General features: G+C 39.9%; 1 protein-coding gene across 2 annotated transcripts in view; it reads right to left on the reverse strand.

Annotated features, from left to right (window-relative positions):
* Window positions 1–268: 268 nt before the first annotated feature.
* PPP2CA (protein phosphatase 2 catalytic subunit alpha) overlaps window positions 269–18,420 on the reverse strand; it is an 81,549-nt gene continuing 63,397 nt past the window's right edge. For both annotated transcript variants that reach the window (XM_065409906.1, XM_065409907.1), the window contains 6 exons: window positions 6,248–6,457; window positions 5,150–5,323; window positions 4,839–4,928; window positions 3,997–4,158; window positions 2,506–2,624; window positions 269–1,005 (listed from right to left, as the gene is read on the reverse strand). In XM_065409906.1, coding sequence (XP_065265978.1) covers window positions 933–1,005; window positions 2,506–2,624; window positions 3,997–4,158; window positions 4,839–4,928; window positions 5,150–5,323; window positions 6,248–6,457 — 828 coding nt within the window. In that variant the 3' untranslated portion in view covers window positions 269–932. The remainder of the gene's footprint in view (window positions 1,006–2,505; window positions 2,625–3,996; window positions 4,159–4,838; window positions 4,929–5,149; window positions 5,324–6,247; window positions 6,458–18,420) is intronic.

Consider the following 18,420-nt stretch of genomic DNA (forward strand, 5'->3'; position numbering starts at 1 on the left):
ACTCCACAGACCAGTGTTTACAAACATGGGAAAGGAAGGAGAGCAAAAGCAATTCAGAGTACAAGCTACTTGTAAAAATTCCTATTAAAAAACTGCAAAGCAAAAAAACCAAAAACCTGACATATTGAACTAAAGCCCAGCTCAATACACCCCCTTCTATTTATGGATTAAAGAGCACTGCAGAACATGCTTCTACCCCTGATGCTACTTAAAACCCATCATGCTAATCAACCTTTTATGAAAACCCGCACAGAGTTGACCTGAAATACTTAGTTCACAAGTTTATTATGAAAAAACACTGCAGTACTCTCCTGCAGTAACATCATTTTACAGGAAAAAAACAGTTCTGTTCAAAATAACTCACTATGCTTGGACAATTACAAGGGACAATGAAGGAGGCAGAATGGGGAGGAAGAAAATGAGTGAGACAAAAATCAATACAATTAAATTAAACAGTATTCCCTGAAAAAACAAATCAGAACAGATTCAGAACACAAATAGGAGGCGGGCTTGGTACTTATTTTAAAAATGTTCATTAAGCTTCAATGATTGTTTGCTGCTATCCTTATCTACAGTCATGCTGAATAAAGCTATAGCTAAATGGAAAGTTAAATGTATTCACGAGGTGTTAATGTCTACATCTTAATATTTGCAGTCTCTCAGAGAAAGCAAAAGTAACTACAAATAGTGCTATGCCAGAAACTGGTTTCTTGACCGACAATGTTGCTTCAGCATGCAATGAACTGGTTCATTCTAAAGTGGTCACGGTTGTTGACAAGAGGCTTTGTATTTTATTATGGCACATCTTTTGGTCCATGTGAAAACGAGTTTGAATGTTAAATATTTTCTGACACTTTGGAGTTACTGTTGCTCTTCCCATTTCCTTTAGGTCAACATATGGTTCATGGCAATACTGTACAAGTGTAAAATCTTTACAGGAAGTAGTCTGGGGTGCGACGAGTAACATGTGGTTCACCTCTGCGTGGTGCTGGATCAAACTGCAAGCTGAAAGAAAACACGTTTTTATTCAAATTGCTACAGGTTTTGTTGACTTGAATTCATAATTACCATATGCGTGCCCCTGATTAGCTGTCTTCCCCATAAGAATTCTGGGACTGGTGGTGTTTCCTTTTTAAAGAATTACTTATTCAAGCTACGAAGGTCTTCTGAAGTGTTTTTACATGATATTTAAGTGCAATTTTCTTCAATATTAAACCCATAGTTGGAGCCCATAGTTGGAGCCATAGCTTAATGGGTTTTTTCTACAGTCAATATGAACTGAGGACTGGTGAAAAATATCAAGGCTGTCACTCTACAATACCCACAAAAAATATCAAGGCTGTCACTCTACAATACCCACAAACCAGGGTGCATTTAGGAAGTCTACAAGGTACCCAATACCAATGCTGCAGAGAGGAGGCGATTTAAAAGTATGTCACATTTCCAGGTTCTCACTCGTCTTTCATATTCCAAGCATTCTTGTAACTCAGTGCTTTTCAACCTTTTTTCATTTTGGGGACTCCTAATAAATTTTGAAGGGAGGTTGGAAATTCAATCTATGGTTCACGGATCCCTACTATAAAAGTCTTAGACTGAACAGAATTGAATTATAAATGTTGTGCATGCTCAGCACGGCATTTGATGCAGCATGAGGAAGGGCGCTAAACTATAGGCTTCCCTGGTAACAATAATACTTCCAGATTTTGGCCTGTAAGTGGGGTATTCACATACTTTTGATCAGAAAAACAGAATGCCTTTTCTTGGATCTGAAGCTTTATTTTCAGAGTCACCTTTCGCAGACCCCTTATATATAGTCCGCAGACCCCGGGTTGAAAACCACTATTGTAACTAAATGCTTTCAATGTATGACCCCCACCCTACAGAAATCAAACGTATGAAGAATTCTAATAACCTCTGACATGGGGCAAACATTGGAAGAAACATGTTTTCTGACTTTAGAACTATCGGAGAAGAGATCTGAGCTGAGCTTCAACGACAGCTTTATAAGAAAAACGGCTAATATTCCAAAACCAAACAAAAAATAGTTGAAAATAGTAAATAAGATATCAAGTCACGTTTTAAATGAAAATATATATAAATAAAAATAAATATAAGGGGGTGGGAGAGAGAGCTGCTGCTATATGAAGTGTTTAATTCAGTCATGTCTGAAATGTAATTTCTGGAATCTGTGTTTAACAATCCCTTCTCCTTCCACCTTCAAATTATCTAGTCTTAATACTTAACATTCATATAAGTGCTTTCTGTTTGCATAGCTCTGTAGAGCTACTGAAGTTTAATTTCATCTTTAAAGAATTTCAGAATTGCAGTTAAGAATTAACTCTACTTGATGCCTGGACAGCCACTACTCACTATTCCCTTTTTAGATTTATTTGGCATTTGATATTAGTCTCAACGGTTACCACACTCCTCTCCCCCACAGCAATATAAAGTGATCTATTTTCTAAACTACATTGCTTAATGAGAATCTGATCTATAAATACTTACAAGGAGTATTTTAGAGTATCATCAAGTTCCATAATTGCAGCTTGGTTGCCACAGCGGTAACAATAGTTTGGAGCACTGAAAATTGTTACTACATTCCGATCATGGCACCAGTTGTACCCCTAAAGAGGAAAAAATACAAAAATCAAAGTAGTCTTTATTAAGGTGTCCTTCACACATCCATTCCTTTTTCTCTCTGTATGTAGCTGTAAGAACCAGACAGTCTCAGTGGTTCACAGATTATGGCTCATCGAACCCTTCTAGGTAGTACATCTAAGAACATTAAAAACTAAGCAGTGAAGAATCAGAAGGAGAGGTTGCCCACATTGGATACTGTCTCTTCACTGATAATTCTCAGAAGGGGGGAGAAATCTGTTCTTCATACCATAACTAGAGATTTGTGATTTGAGAAGAACACAAGAGTTTCCCTGGTTAAGATCAGACAAAGTTAATATTAAGTGTGATTATAACTAGTGGTGCAAGTAAAATCCATGTCTTACCAGTGGGTGGGGGGGAGCTAACGGGGGAGGAGCTAAAGGGGGCATGTGACCTCCCCATGTGACTCCTCACTGCAACACCCCTAGCCCGGGGCCCCCACACTCTCCCTATCCCCACCCCACATCCATCCCCTGTTCCCTGGGGCAGCGGGGGGAGGAGGAGGCTACCTCCACCTCCTGCTGCGCCTGAGACAGGGCTGGGGGGGGTGAGGCTGGGGGCCAGCAGTACAGCCGCCGGAGGAGCTGCCGGCGGTCTGCTCCTTTCCCCGCTGTCCTTCCCAGCCCTGGTGGGGTTGCTGCTGTGTCTTTCCGGTACGTTGTACAGGCTATAAATAGCTTGCTTGTATGGCATACCAGAGCGTAATGGCCTACTTGCACTGCTCATTATAACCTCAAAATTTTACTGATAAAATCCATTATCTCAATTACACCAGTATTAGAGTAACTCCACTGAAGTAAATAATTACACTGGATTTACATTGGTGTCGCCAAGATCAGAACCTTGATCTAAAGAAGTTTTACCGGAACCACTGGATATAAAAGTCTTTTTGCTTTTGCATGTGTAGTTTAAGGTATGAAGCCTACACAAAGCCTAAAAAAAATTGTATGGCAAACATTTAGACACATTTACCAAATCAATACAGATTCAGCCATAAACGAATAGGAAATTGATTTTATTGTGTGACATTTACCCATGTCAACTGAAAAAAACAAAAAACAAAAAGCAATTTTGTAAGACTGCAATGAATTCTCAAAAGAAAGGCAGAAGATTAGTAGTTGCAATGCATTTGACTTTAGATACATTAACTATTACACAGAAGTTTAATGCTCTTCCAGTTTCAGGATGAAGCTTCTGGGTGTCTTTACTTTCTCCTATCGGAGAAGGACGATGTATTGCCATAGAAGCCCATTCTGAAACAGAAGCACTAGGATAATGGCATTTAAGTATCAACTGCTCAAATTGTGGGTATTTAAAACAAAACTACACAATACTTACCTCCATTACCAGCTGATGCGCTCTTGAAACCAACGTAAGGCCATTGGCATGATTAAAAGTTTCTGAAATATCTTGCCCAAACGTATAGCCAGCACCACGAGGAGAAATGCCCCAACCACCGCGATCATCTGGATCTGACCATAGCAAATCACACATTGGACCCTGCAACACATTTTTAAAGTCATGAGTTTTCAGTCGTATGACATATGGGGGAGATTATATATATCTGTGTGTATATCTATCAGACTCAAGTGTTCACTTAAATATACTAACAGCACAGTTGACACTTGGGAAACCCTGGTAACCGATTAAAGTGAAGAATCTTAGTGAGGAATGGAATTGCTCTAAGAGGAGACTGGAGACCTCAGATTAAAAGGGCTTGTTATGATCTAGTATGATCACCTTCTCCAATTTATTCTCTAAACCAGTGGTCTCCAAAGTGGGGTGCACGGCAGGAGAAGCGTTCCTCCCCGCCCCTTCGGCAGTTCGGGCGGGAGTCTGAGCGGCTGCTTTTTTTTTTGCGCGCTTCAGCAAAAATGGTGGAGCCGGCGCGGCAGGGGGTGCGTGCTCTAAACTTTTTTACACTGATAGGGGTGCGCGATCAAAAAAGTTTGGAAACCACTGCTCTAAACCATGGGCAAGAATAATGTATGTGTACCACTACCTTCCTTCAGACAGTCTGCAGGGAGACTGACATTGTCACACTATGAATACACATCCATTTGTCATGAACTTCATTCCTGAACTATGTTTATATAAGCACACAAGGATATAAAGAAAGTATGCTGAAATGGAAAGACTTGTGTCTAAACAGCACATTTTGATAATAGATCTATCAATACCTCGTGGGGAACTTCTTGCAGGCGATCAAGTGCTCTGATGTGATCCAGTGTATCTATGGATGGTGAGAGGCCACCATGTAGACAAAAAATCTGGAAGAGTTGTACATCTGTTAGAATCATCCAATTGATTTGCAAGTATTTTATATTGACACACATGCTAGTAAAATGTATAATCAGCAGCAAAATTGCAACAGAGAAATGAGCAATAAGAAAAGAGCTCAGATTTAATCTTGATTCTACACCTCTTAAAAGCTACTCTTTTTTTAAGACAGCTTTTTTTTTTTTTAAATGTCTGACCAATTTCAACATACCTGGCCATCCACCAAGGCAGTTAGAGGAAGATAGTCAAAAAGGTCTGTGAAGTACTTCCAAACATTTGCATTTCCATATTTCCTTAAACATTCATCGTAGAAACCATATACTTGTGTTATCTGTCTGCTTTCGTGGTTCCCCCGAAGAATTGTGATGCGTTCACGGTAACGGACCTACACAACACAGAGCATTTATTACGACTATCAAGTATCACACCCCCCCTTAAAAACAAACAAACAAACAAACAAAAAAACAACAGTCTTCCCAGAAGGAAAAGTCAGAACCAAGGGAGAACCTAGGTTATATTTTTCATGAAATGCCCAACAGAAGAGAGTTATGTAGACCAGTTCCATTTCTTTTGATGTAATCTGCAGAAAGCTAAAAGTAAAAACATTTAAGCAGAAGATCTATTAATAAAAGACCTTGAACTGCCAAAGACCTACTATGGGCCAAAACTCTGAGCTGAGATAAGGTCTGTGGCCACTACTATTCATGGATTTCACATAAGCTTTTATCTGCTCTCAGCTGCTTTCTCCTTGTAGCTTTCATTTAGTACACTATTTTCAGAAGATTTATAACCAATTAGTTTAACCCTGACTCATTAAACTTTAAAGTATCTTTAGGCTCTCCCTTCTGTCAGGCCTAAACACCTCAAGTTTCTCTCTCTACCTATGGATAGTCTCTCCAACCCTCTTAATTCACCCCCAGCCTTTGCCCAGCAGTGGAAGACCCACAAACTTGAGAAAACTGACATTTATAAAACCAACCCTTTCAAACATGAATTGCAAGTTACTATAGTTAATTAATACAGCACTGGTTTTCAATAAAATATTCTTAGAAATCACAACTTTTGCTGAGGCAGAATAGTCTAGTACGAGCAAAGAACTGGGAGTCAGGAGTACCAGATCTGCCAGTGACAAACTGTGGTTTTAAGAAAGTCATTTAGTCAGTGTGTCAGTTTCTACATTTATAAAACAGAGGTAACATCTAACAGGAGTGTTAGATGTAGATGGCACAAAAAGTATATTATAAAACAGTTTTAGTAAGTTAAATATAAGTCATAAATACAGAATAAACTTGAGGGGGGAAAACATTACCTTAAGAGCTACAAGCAGTGTGACTGTTTCAACTGAATAATATCCTCTGTCAACATAGTCCCCCATAAACAAGTAATTTGTGTCTGGTGATTTGCCTCCAATTCTGAAGAGTTCCATGAGGTCATGAAATTGCCCGTGGACATCTCCACAGACTGTGACTGGACATCGCACTTCTTGTACATTGGATTCTTTTGTCAAAATTTCTTTAGCCTGGAATAGAATATTTAAGAAATTGTTTACAAACAGCCATGATGTTAAAGCTCTGCTCTACATTTCCAGATCATTTACTGTATGCTCCCTTCAAGTACTTTTGCACAGCCTTTTCAAGGCTGATCTGTCTTACCCCAAATATTTTGTTACGTGCATATTATTGCTTTACTACTTTTAAAGTAGTTTTAAAATAACTGAACTGAAAGTATGTCATTCTGCTTAATATTGGTTTTTGGTTTTTCCTTCAAAGGAGAAGTTTTCAATTGGCTACTGTGAAATATTAAGGCTGACATCATGCAAACAAGTGTGCCACTGGAGACCTTTATGTGGTGGGGAGCAATGTCCACGGACAGCCTAGAACAATAGCTCAGAGAAACTCAAACTATTTATCTCAATGGGTTAGTGCTGATAATTACAGTATGAATATTTTAGAGTGTCAGTTGCTTTATTGCTCACCATTTAACAGAAACATCAAGCTTAATCAATCATTTTTGGATATTGTGGGAGATACTGGGGCAGCTACTTGATGTTAATGGTTGCTGGGCTTAGCAGATAAGAAATTCATAACCCTCTCTAACTTTAAAGTAATCTCTACCCTTTTTGTTTCCCTCAGCCCCCCAAAAAAGTGCGAAGAGGAAATGCATCTCTTCGATAATACCAAAAACTAAAGTGACCCCCAAACTTTTCTGAGTATCATAGAAAACAATATCCTACTCTCTTGATACAGTATTTTTAAATTTTGTGTAGTGTCTAAATAATACACCTAGGTGTTTGAAAAATTTCAGCTCCCCCCTCCAAAACCTCCACATTCAATTACTCAGTGGAAATAAAACAAATTAGTCTTAATCTGCCTAATTATAGTTCTAGGTTCTCTGCTTTACAATTTAGATCTAATGTGCTGCATAAGACAAAGATTCTTGGCTACAGACCTAAAAAAAATAAAATAAAACCAAAAAAAATCTATTTTTCCTTCCTGGTTGAGGGTGTGGGTGTATAACCCAACTCTTTCCATAGTGGAGACTACTTAAAGAGAAATGCATTACTCTGATCTGTTAGGGGAAAGGATGCCAAGCAATACCCCACAGTGAAATAAAGGAATGATTCCTTCTCTCCATCAAAAAAAAAAAAAAAAAAAAATTTACTGCATGGAAACTAGGAGAAACAGAATGTCATGTCAGTATCACAGGCATTAGGGCTGCCATTTGTATGCCCAACATACAAGACGTCAGTTCATATGAAAAGTAATAAAATATAGTATAGAAAATCATTTTAAAACATTCAATTCATTACATTATTTTAATCAGATGATCTTGCTGCCAGCTGTCATAGTTTGTCCCCATTTTGGGCATAGGATACATGCCAAAAAACTTTTTACTTCCCAAGCCAAGGGGATATGTGCAATATAAATAGGAGCACATTTAACAAGGTACTTCTCTTGATATTTCAGCTTAACTTCTGTAGCTCCAATATACTTATTTAATATGAAAAGTCAATTTTCTAGATGCATCACTACAACTAATCAGAAACGTAGCGCTACAATGACCAAACTATATCTTGCTTTACAGTTCTGAAACATCAAAAATAAATAGGCTTACAAAAGTATGTCACTGCTAGTTAGACTATCTGTACACAAGCTCTGTTTCAACTCTGTTCACGGACTATTTAAAATATAAATGTAATGATTATATTGGTTTATACTTTAAGTAGTCCGTGAACAGAGTTGAAACAGACTAATAGCTCACCTCCACTTTAGGGTCAGTTTGAAGCCCTAAAAAGACCTAACAAATCTGACAATCTTGGCCCATGCACCAGTTTACTTTATTTTGTACAGCACAAGTAGGTAGCATTGTAGGTAGAACTAATTCGTGTCCATTTAAAGAGCATTATATTTAAAGTTTAGGGAACCAGAGACATTAACTCAAGTCAAAAACCTTCAGTTAATGTACTGTTTATATTCAGAAACATTGATATGAAACATGCTTCTGTATATCCAAGTTTCCACATTACCTATAAAACAATCAGCTGGATGGCTGAAATGTCATCTCAATGTTTCTGGATATTATCCAGTCTAGCAGCCATGGTAACAGAGTTTTAAACAAAGCAGTGCCAGAGAGAATTAAACTTCAACTAAATATTAAAGTAAGATGTAACTCACCAGACCTCACCTAAACCTGGAAAGAAGTTAAAAAAAATGCCAAAAGGTGATAGGTGCCCCGGAATACAGAAAATTAATCTGAGGGACAGAATTCTCTTTGTCCTTAGAATATAACAAATAAATATCATTAAATTAATCCAGTTTGCAGACATGCAAACTGACATAAGAGAAACCTGGATCTACTCATGCTGTGTCCAAGACTGAAGTCGCACAAGGCTGGTGGGGGCTACATACTGGTATGGTAACTTTAGGACAGAATTCTGATTTGTTATTTTAACCCAGAGCACAGATTTTTATTAAGAACATAAGAATGGCCGTACTGGGTCAGACCAAAGGTCCATCCAGCCCAGTATCCTGTCTACCGACAGTAGCCAATGCCAGGTGCCCCAGAGGGAGTGAACCTAACAGGTAATGATCAAGTGATCTCTTTCCTGCCATCCATCACCACCCTCTGACAAACAGAGGCTAGGGACACCATTCCGTACCCATCCTGGCTAATAGCCATTAATGGACTTAAATTCATGGAGGTTATCTAGTTCTCTTTTAAACCCTGTTATAGTCCTAGCCTTCACAACCTCCTCAGGCAAGGAGTTCCACAAGCTGATTGTGCACTGTGTGAAGAAGAACTTGTTTCAAAGATGCTAGTTGCCAAATATTGCTTTGGATACTATTTAACTCAGTTCTTTAATATGAAATGTTTAACATGACGACAAAACAATTTCATTCAGAAGTGGCTCATTTGTCTTTTCCAAAAGTAACTGATTCTGCATAATCATGCACAAAACAGGTAGGATCAAACTCAAGGAAGTTGTCACAATTGTTAATTTGAGTACTGAGAATGTTATTAGTTCATAAACTCCCTATGGCGTTTCTCTACTAACCTGATTTCTTCATTAAAAAGAGAGCATACTTCCATCAAGCCTTGCTAATTTCACTCTCAAAAACCATTATCTTCACCATTATGTTAAACATCTCTTTTCCTGACTAGCGTTTAAAGTTAACCTTGTAAGAACAAAAATGTGTTAAGGTGTACAAATTTGCCAGTAAATGTCCTTACAAATAATTTCAGCTGTAATAGAATGTGTAAGCAGTTTTATGCAAAAATAGCACAAGTGCTACAAAGAAGATCCTCCTAAGAATTTTTCATCCAAGGTTAACACCACTTCACATCAAAATTGCACACACCTTTTTGTTGTCCCTATCTTTAATATTTTGAAAGTGATTTTTATCTCCTAAACATCTTTAGTCAGCTTTTAAAAGACTCATTTGTTGAATCTTAAGAGCGTGTACCCATCCTTTTTTAACAACAGCTATGTTTTCCAGTCTTAAAGCCACAATATAGAGGTACAGATTTCAAGAATATGAAAAGAATTAAATATTTCAAGATGAACACAGGTATTATGAAAAACCTATGCCGAAGCAATAGTCTTGGACAGAAGTACACTGCTACAGAAAATATTTGTAGTTCCACTTTAAAGAGAAGAGGCAGGAGAAGTCAGCAAAACGTGATGTAATGTAGGCTGTTAATGGAGAACTCCACCCATTTTACTCAGCAGGGCAATCCAAAAGCTCAAGACATAAGAAGCACTTATCAGATACACTTCAGATTAGTCATACTGTGACTAAAGTTCATTTACAATTGGCATTTGAGTTGTCTGCTTACCCAGCCAGTTTTCTCAAAAGCAATTTGACAATGACAGAGTAAGCCCTCAGACTACAAATGGAAACGACTTAATATTGGTTTAGTTAAAAATAGGAATTTGGTTTGCAACATGCTGTAGTACAAGTATTATCAGAGGGAAACTTAAAATGGTATTTTTTTAAAGAATACATTATTGGATTATTGCTCATCCCATCCTATGCAGTTTGTAATGAGATCTCAGTACCTAGGAAGAAGACAAATCTAAAGTACTATTCTGTAGATTTGCTTTTGAATACAGAGCACATTTCTGCAAAAATAATAATTTTAAATACACAATTCAAATATTTTGTTGGAGGTCATCTTTTCAAGGCATAGAGCAAATTACTGGTCTACTAACCTTCAGTAACCATTTATTACCAATCGTCAATTTGGTTTTAAGTATAGAAGATTGGTCAACTGCACCTGCCACTGCTATTAAAAAAGCAGATAGTTTCACTTAGCAAGAGTCATAGGTTGTGGCCCAGATTCTTTGTTGCATAGAATTTCTGCTTGATGCAACAGAGATGGGCGTGGAAGTATCATGTATATGTATACATATTGGCATTCATTTCTTACAGCTCCCCTGATTCTCAGGGTAGATCTTCAGCAGATATAGCCCTGCCAAAGTCCAAAACACCCAGGAGCGCCTCTGAAATACATCAGCTGGGGCACACTGCATTCCAGCTTTGCCCTATTTACCACCTCTCTATGCTGGGGCTATGTGAGTTTGATATAGGCTGATAACTCCAGCAGAGCTTCTCTACATCTGAGAATTCCCCTAGATTCAGCTGTTTTCCAGCCTTTTTGCACTGCCAGAGTGCTCCAGTCAGGCACAATCATTTTTCAATCATTCCTGTATTTCCTTCAGGTCCTTTCATGGTTTTCCAGTCAGAAGTCCCTAGCCAATGCACTTGATCATTTATAATAATATCATTTGGTGCGTGTAGCTCAAACGTTGCAGGCAAAATAGGATCCCTGCTCTGAGAAACTTAAGGACTAAATGCACAACACAAATATGAAACAGAATAATGCAGGAACTACTGAAATTTTGTAGATGTAGAAAACCTTAAAAAAAAAAAATCAATACAGCGTAGTGTACACCAGGAAGAACCAACAGGTAACAGAAACACCAACTAGGAGCTTGTATGCAGATCATTTTAAATAAAACTTAACATCCAACATCTTATTCTGAATAGATCACAGCCTCTTAGATCCCCAAACAGACCTGATTTCAAGTCAACATGCATAACCAATCTTTGCATAGAACTCAGAGCTATTTATGCGAGCACAAACCCCAAGTTGCATACACTGCGTATTAATAAGCTATTTCCTCTGTAGGCCTGTCCCATGTGTAGCAGTTTAGCATGCGTCTTTTTTCTCCTTTAGGAGACCAAATCTTTGAGCTGCTTTTGCTCCCGTGGATGCCCCAGCATATTAAACTGGCATGTCTTGCAAGATGGACACTGGTTTCAGCAGTAACACCTCTTCTATAGTGTGCTGTTTTCAGTCACCAGGAAAGAGGATGCTCTGACCAGTCTGAAGACACCACCCATTCCCCCAACTTCCTCCCCTAGATCTGCTACACAGGATATGACTAAAGCCAGATTGATCAACTGAATGGGATGAAGACTGGCCTTGGCTCACAGGTTCAGGTCCTGGTACAAGACCACAATTCCATGCAAGGCCATTCACTGATGGACATTATTTCTTTTCTTTGTGTGCAAAGATTCCCTATTTGTATGTTTCAGCATGGGGATGGGGGGAGGGGGGACAAGGAGAAGAGGAAGTTTGGATCAGGGTGATTTTAAAAGCTGTGAGGATCTTTTGAATACATAATAAATACCTGAGTCAGTTAAAAGAATTGCAATTCTATGAACATTCTTAGAATGCAGATGTTCGCCTTTTCTGCCATTCAGCCTAACAAGCCAATTTTGACCTATGTTGAACCTTAGAAACTGCTGATGAGAAAGTTGTGGGTAGGTGCAGGAGTCAGATCAAGAGATAAGGCTCTCCCCTGGGGGTATTTGACTCAGCTTAATTTACTTTTGCCTTTTAGTTCATACTTCAGCTTTTAGGTGGGAAGTAGACTCTCACCCAGAGGAAGGAATAGCAATAAGCCTTGTTTGGCCAGGCTATTACTTTGAGCTGAAAATACACGGTCCTGGCCTCTCCTGGAAGTGCAGGAAGCTCACAAAATGAAGATGTTCTCAGTTCCAGCTATGGTGAATATTTAGGGTTCAATGAAACAATGCAAGCCTGGCCCTTCAATACATGTGCTATGGACACATAGTACAGCCATACAGTATACTTGCTGCCCTTTCTTCTAATGATTGCCGGGGATGTGGAGAAAGGTGCTGAAGAGGATCAAAACAGCTGTTAAAACTGTAGGTTGTGTGTGTTAGGGTAAAAACAAAAGCTGCAAAAAGCATATGGATAGTAGGTTAACTTTAGAAATGGGTAAACTGTACCACTACTGGAGTTCAAAAGCTTTACCCAGGGGCTGACCATTCCAACTGAAGGCACGGTAACAAAATAGAGAGCTGCCTAAAGTGGGTAGCAATGCTCAATATTGAAGGATAAAAACACTTCGCTATCCACAGATTGCTACTTGCCTGAGTGACAGAGGGAGCAACTAAACCAATTTGATTGCACTGATAGCAGCAAGATCAACAAACAACTCATTCATAAGGAAGTTAACTAGAAAATAAAAATCAAGCTAATATACTCTACGATACAACATAGGTAAGCAATTTATTTTTCACTCCTCATGCTTTGGAAGAGTTTCTCCCTCTGAAGAAAAAAAGGTTCTACAGTGCTTTTAAGCTTAATTCTGCCAGAGCACTCTCCATCCTTGATTTTTAACTCAAAGCAATAGGTTTGTCAAGGTTGCAAATACCTATAGTTTTAATGCATTTGTCTCCACCCCTACCCCCAAACTAGAAAAACACAGAAACATTATTATTCTGCTAAAATGATTCATTTTAGGTACTAGACTAAATTAAAGACTTGGGGTGGGAAGGGGGGGGGAGAGAAGAATCACATTTCACTTAACACCAACAGCTGACCTGTCCAGAAATGTCATGAATAGCTCTGAAGCAAAGGTCATTCCTTGAACTCAAGTTTATGAAATTTTAACACAAGAGTCACGATGAAATGGATGGCTCAGGTAATTAAGTAAACAAACCTTCATCCTTAGATGACATTCAAAAACAGACTGGTAGTACATGAAGCCAACTATTCAGGTCCTGTCTACATGCAAGAGTTGTATTGCTTCAACTTAAGTCAGTTTTTAAACATTTAGTTAAATCACTGCAAACCTCTGCATGGATGCTTTTTTCAGTTTAAGATGGTTTATCTTAAACCAATTCCTAATTCACTTTAAGTAAAATCAGAATAAGCATTTCCACACAATTTAACTAGTTAAAAGTCACACCTTTAGTTAAACCAGTGCAACTGTCGTATGTAGATGAGCACTAAAGTTAGTTCTCAGCAGAACATGGATTTTGGTAATATGGCCACTGGAATTGGTAGTTCAAGCATTTAACAGGCAGGACTGAAACCCAATGAAGTACGTGGCAAGGACATTGTGGGTAAGCCAACACTGCCGCTGGCTGTCACATACCTGTTCTGTGGATACAGGATTTCAGCATTACATTAGCAACCAGCACTTTTCATAAAAACTAGGATTACTTTGAAGAGTGAAAAGATTGAACACTTTTTAATGAAAACTATCGTAAAAATACAGAGCTGGAAGGGATCTCAAGAAGTCATCAAATCCAGTCCCTGCACTGAGGCAGGACCAAGTAAACCAAGACCACCTTTAACAGATGTTTGTCCAACCAGTTCTTAAAACTCCCAATGAGGGGAATTCCATAATCTACCTTGGAATACTATTCCAGATCTTAACTACGCTTATAGTTAGAAAGCTTTTCCTAGCATTTACCCTCAATCTCCTTTGCTGCAGATTATTGGTCCTACCTTCAACCGACATGGAAAACATGATCACCGTCCTCTTTATAACAGCCCTTACAATATTTGAAGACTTATCAGGTTCCCCCCATAGGCTTCCTTTCTCAAGACTAAACATGCCCACTTTTTTTAAACCTGTCCTCACACATCAGGTTTCCTAAACCATTTTTTTTTTTTGCTGCACTCTCCCCTCTGGACTCTCACCAATTTGTCCAGCTCTTTCTTAAAGTAGAACACCCAGAACTGGACTCTCTGATACAGTACAGTAACTCCTCACTTAACGTTGTAGTTATGTTCCCGAAAAATGTGACTAAGCCAAACGATGTTAAGCGAATCCAATTTCCCCATAAGAATTAACGTAAATAGGGAGGGGTTAAGTTCCAGGGGAAAAATTTTTTGCCAGACAAAAGGCATTAAACAAGCAATTTAATACGTGTGTTAAACAGGCTGGCAGCCCCCCTATCAGCTCCCTTACCCCCCTCCCCCAGCACCTCCCACCCACCGGCAGACCCCGCGGATCAGCGCACGTCCTTTCCCATCCCCCCAGCCTCTTGAACACCGCAAGACAGCTGATTGCCATGGGCAGGAGATGGGGGGAATAGAGGGAAGGCACTGTTCCGCGGAGTCCGCTGACGGGCAGGAGGTGCTTGGGGGGGCAGAGGCGTTGGGGAGCTGATAGGGGGCTGCCAGCCGGGGACAAAGCAGGCGGCCAAACGACGTTATAGGGAAGCATTGCACAACTTTAAAGGAGCAAGTTCTGTAATGGAGCAGGGACGTAACATCAAAACAACGTTAAGTGAGAGGACATTACGTGGGGAGTTACTGTAGTCCATCTGAGACCTCACCAGTGCAGAGCAGAGCAGGAAATTTTTAGTTAGAAAGTTATCAAAAGCTTTCCACAAAGCACCAACAATTCTTTAAAAGTGCAAGTTGTGACAATATGCCCTCCACATCAATGACTCAGTCCTCAGCTGCACTAAGCTCAAGGGTGCAGAGGCAAAGATGGTGCTCAATCACCTTTTCCATTTCTCTTGGAATGGCTAAACAGACTCCCCCAAGCTTCCACAGCTCAAGGTATGCTCTTGTAGTGAACCCCACAAGAAGGGCAAGAATGTAAAGCTGGCTATGTCACTTACACTAACTCTGAGTTTCGTTACACTAGGGGTGGGCAAACTACGGTCCGGGGGCCACATCCGGCCCTTCAGACGTTTTAATCTAGCCCAGGTCATGGGCTTGCCCCACTCAGTGTGTGCCGTGGCTCCCGGAAGCAGCAGCATGTCCCCCCCTCCAGCTCCTATGCATAGGGGCAGCCAGGGGGCTCCACATGCTGCCCCCTCCCCAAGCGCCACGCTCGCCAACAGGTTCCTGGCCAATGGGAGCTGCAGGGCAGGCGCCTGCAGACAGGGCAGCGCGCAGAGCCGCGCGCAGAGCCGCGCGCAGAGCCGCCTAGCCGCACCTCCATATAGGAGCTGGAGGGGGAATATGCTGCTGCTTCCGGAGGCTGCTTGAGGTAAGCAACGCCCAGATCCTGCCCCCCAACTCCCTGGCCCAGCCCTGATCCCCCTCCCACCCTCTGAACCCCTCGGTCCCAGCCCAGAGCACTCTCCTGTACCCCAAACCCTCATCCCCAGCCCCACCCCAGAGCCAGCACCCCCACCCCCTCCTGCATCCCAACGCCCAATTTCATGAGCATTCATGGCCCGCCATACAATTTCCATACCCAGATGTGGCCCTTGGGCCAAAAAGTTTTCCCACCCCTGCACTACACCAAGGACTCCCTGGCTGCCCCTTTAGTGCAGCTTTCCAGCTGTTTGCAGCAAGTTCAAACAAAAGCAAGCTCATTTTTACAGAGCTCTCAGGCAATGTTATGAACTACACAGTTTTGCATGAAGTTAAGATACAAAATGTGTGGCCTGGCATTCATGTATTGAATTGAATTAGCCCTCAGGATCCATAAGCAAGCTTTGTTGCTACAGATCATGCTTTCAACCTACAACACCACCACTTCAATTAAAGCTGAGTGGACAGTCAAGTTCAGAGGTCTACAATGGGCCTAAATTGCCTGCTTGTTAAGTTTGTTCTCAATTGTAAATAGTCTCAGAAACTAAATTAGAAGTACAAATTAGGTTTCAAATTTAGATTGCTATGAAGAGTTGACTCAATGAAAAAGTTTGTAATAACAAGTAAATTATGCCATTAATTACAAAATTATGTCAATTGAGTTTGTATGGCTTTATAAACCTGTTTACACTAGGAAAGTTACCTATTGCTGACAAGTGCTGAACATGGGTTAAATACAAGCGTAGCCAAGGACAGAGTGTCCCACAGTTTCCGAAACTATGGTACGAGCAGGTTTGGACCAAAGTTTCTGGAAGAGTGCTGAATGCGGTTTGCTCTTGCCACACCTGCAGTTAATCCATGTTCAGTACTGGTTTAACTGCACCCATTCATTACTAGTTAATTTTGCTAGCAACAGATATACAGAAGTAGGACAAAGCAGTTGCAGCTACCCTTTAAGAAAAGATTTTCCTACACAGTGATGTTTTTTAAGGGGGGGGGGGGGAGTCCAAGTCTAAAGAGTGGCCAAATTATAGATTGTACGATCTCCGGAGCAGGGATTGTATCAACATCTATTTTGTGCTAGTTGTCGTATAAACAAGACACTGACTGGAGTTTCTAAAAACTATGATATTATAATTCAGCCCTTAATGCATCTGTAAGGTGGCATCTTACCTTGAAACTACACAACACACCCCTGCTACATCTCTTTTCAGCATACTTCGTCTGCAGACAGGCCAGGGGGCAACTAGACCATTGCCCCTTCTCCCAGTAATGCACTGTGGACACCAAGGAGTATGAAAAGCAGCCCATGTTCCAGAACTTAATTTATGCCTTGCTTTCCTCTTCTTTTCATACTCGCATAAGAGCTGGTCTAAACCTGATCATGGGGGATTTATACTGCCCTCGATTTATAAACACTCATTAAGGAATCTTCACACAACACAATGTTATCAAAATTAACATTAGCATCATGGCCATCCAAATAGCAACAAGCTATGCGCAAGTTTTATTATATTTTTAATAAATGGAATACTTAAGCAAAACAACACCTGTAAGATGTGTCAGTTATACACTAAGAAGCCATTCATCTTAGAATAAATATCAACTGTTGAAAAATCTAATCACCATTCATGACTGAAGTTTTATTTTTAATTTGAAAAAATAAAAAAATTTAGAAGCCTGGTACTTCAAGGAATTATTTCTTTCATACATCCAGTGGACATTTTGCCAAGTTATAGCATAGTCACCATTAGCTATGTGACCAGGCACAATACTACAAGGTGGTATATTAATGAAGCAACTAGATTAGAGTCATATTACAGCATGGAATAATGCAAACAGATGTGTATTCTTAACCAGGAGAGCTGAAGGAGGAAAGAACAGAACCCTTAGGCTTATTACTATTCCACTAGCTCCAATTTACAATGCATACAACCCAAGCTTCTTAAATGGCAGAGTTCAGGGTCTGACAATCCTTATCAGATAAAAGTTATGAACAAAATATACAAGAATCCATTATAAACTGATTTTTCTTATCACAGCACTAAAAGAAGTCTGTAAAACACAATATATATACTCAATACTGCCATTCCCCTTTAAAAGGCACATAATTAAACTATTATTTAATTCAACTCCCACTTTCAAGCATCCTATTTTTTTAATAAACCCTTCCTTAATCCCATTCAATTTTCAATTATTCCCTCCCTCTCCAGCCTTCTATTCATGTCTTGGAACCACCAGGAAGCTTCATTTCCACTCCAATCTCTCACTGAAACTAACTTTAGAGTCAGTAAGGCCTGGTCTACACTAAAAAGTTGGGTAGACCCAGCTAAATCACTCAGACATAGGGAAAATCCACACCACTGAGCAACATAGTTAAACCAACCAAAGTCCCCCCCCTCCCCCACCCATGTAGATAGAATTCTTCCCTCCACCTAGCACTATCTGACTCAAGTAGGCCCTGCTGATGCACTCTAAAAGACTCATAGTGCATGTTAACACAGTACTGTTTCCAATGGGACTAAATCAACATGTACTAGGATATTGCAGATTATGTATTCCTTATGCCACCTGATCTTAAACCAAACTTTACACCCT

This window comes from Emys orbicularis, chromosome 8, assembly GCF_028017835.1.
Source record: "Emys orbicularis isolate rEmyOrb1 chromosome 8, rEmyOrb1.hap1, whole genome shotgun sequence".
NCBI classification, from domain to species: Eukaryota; Metazoa; Chordata; order Testudines; family Emydidae; genus Emys; species Emys orbicularis.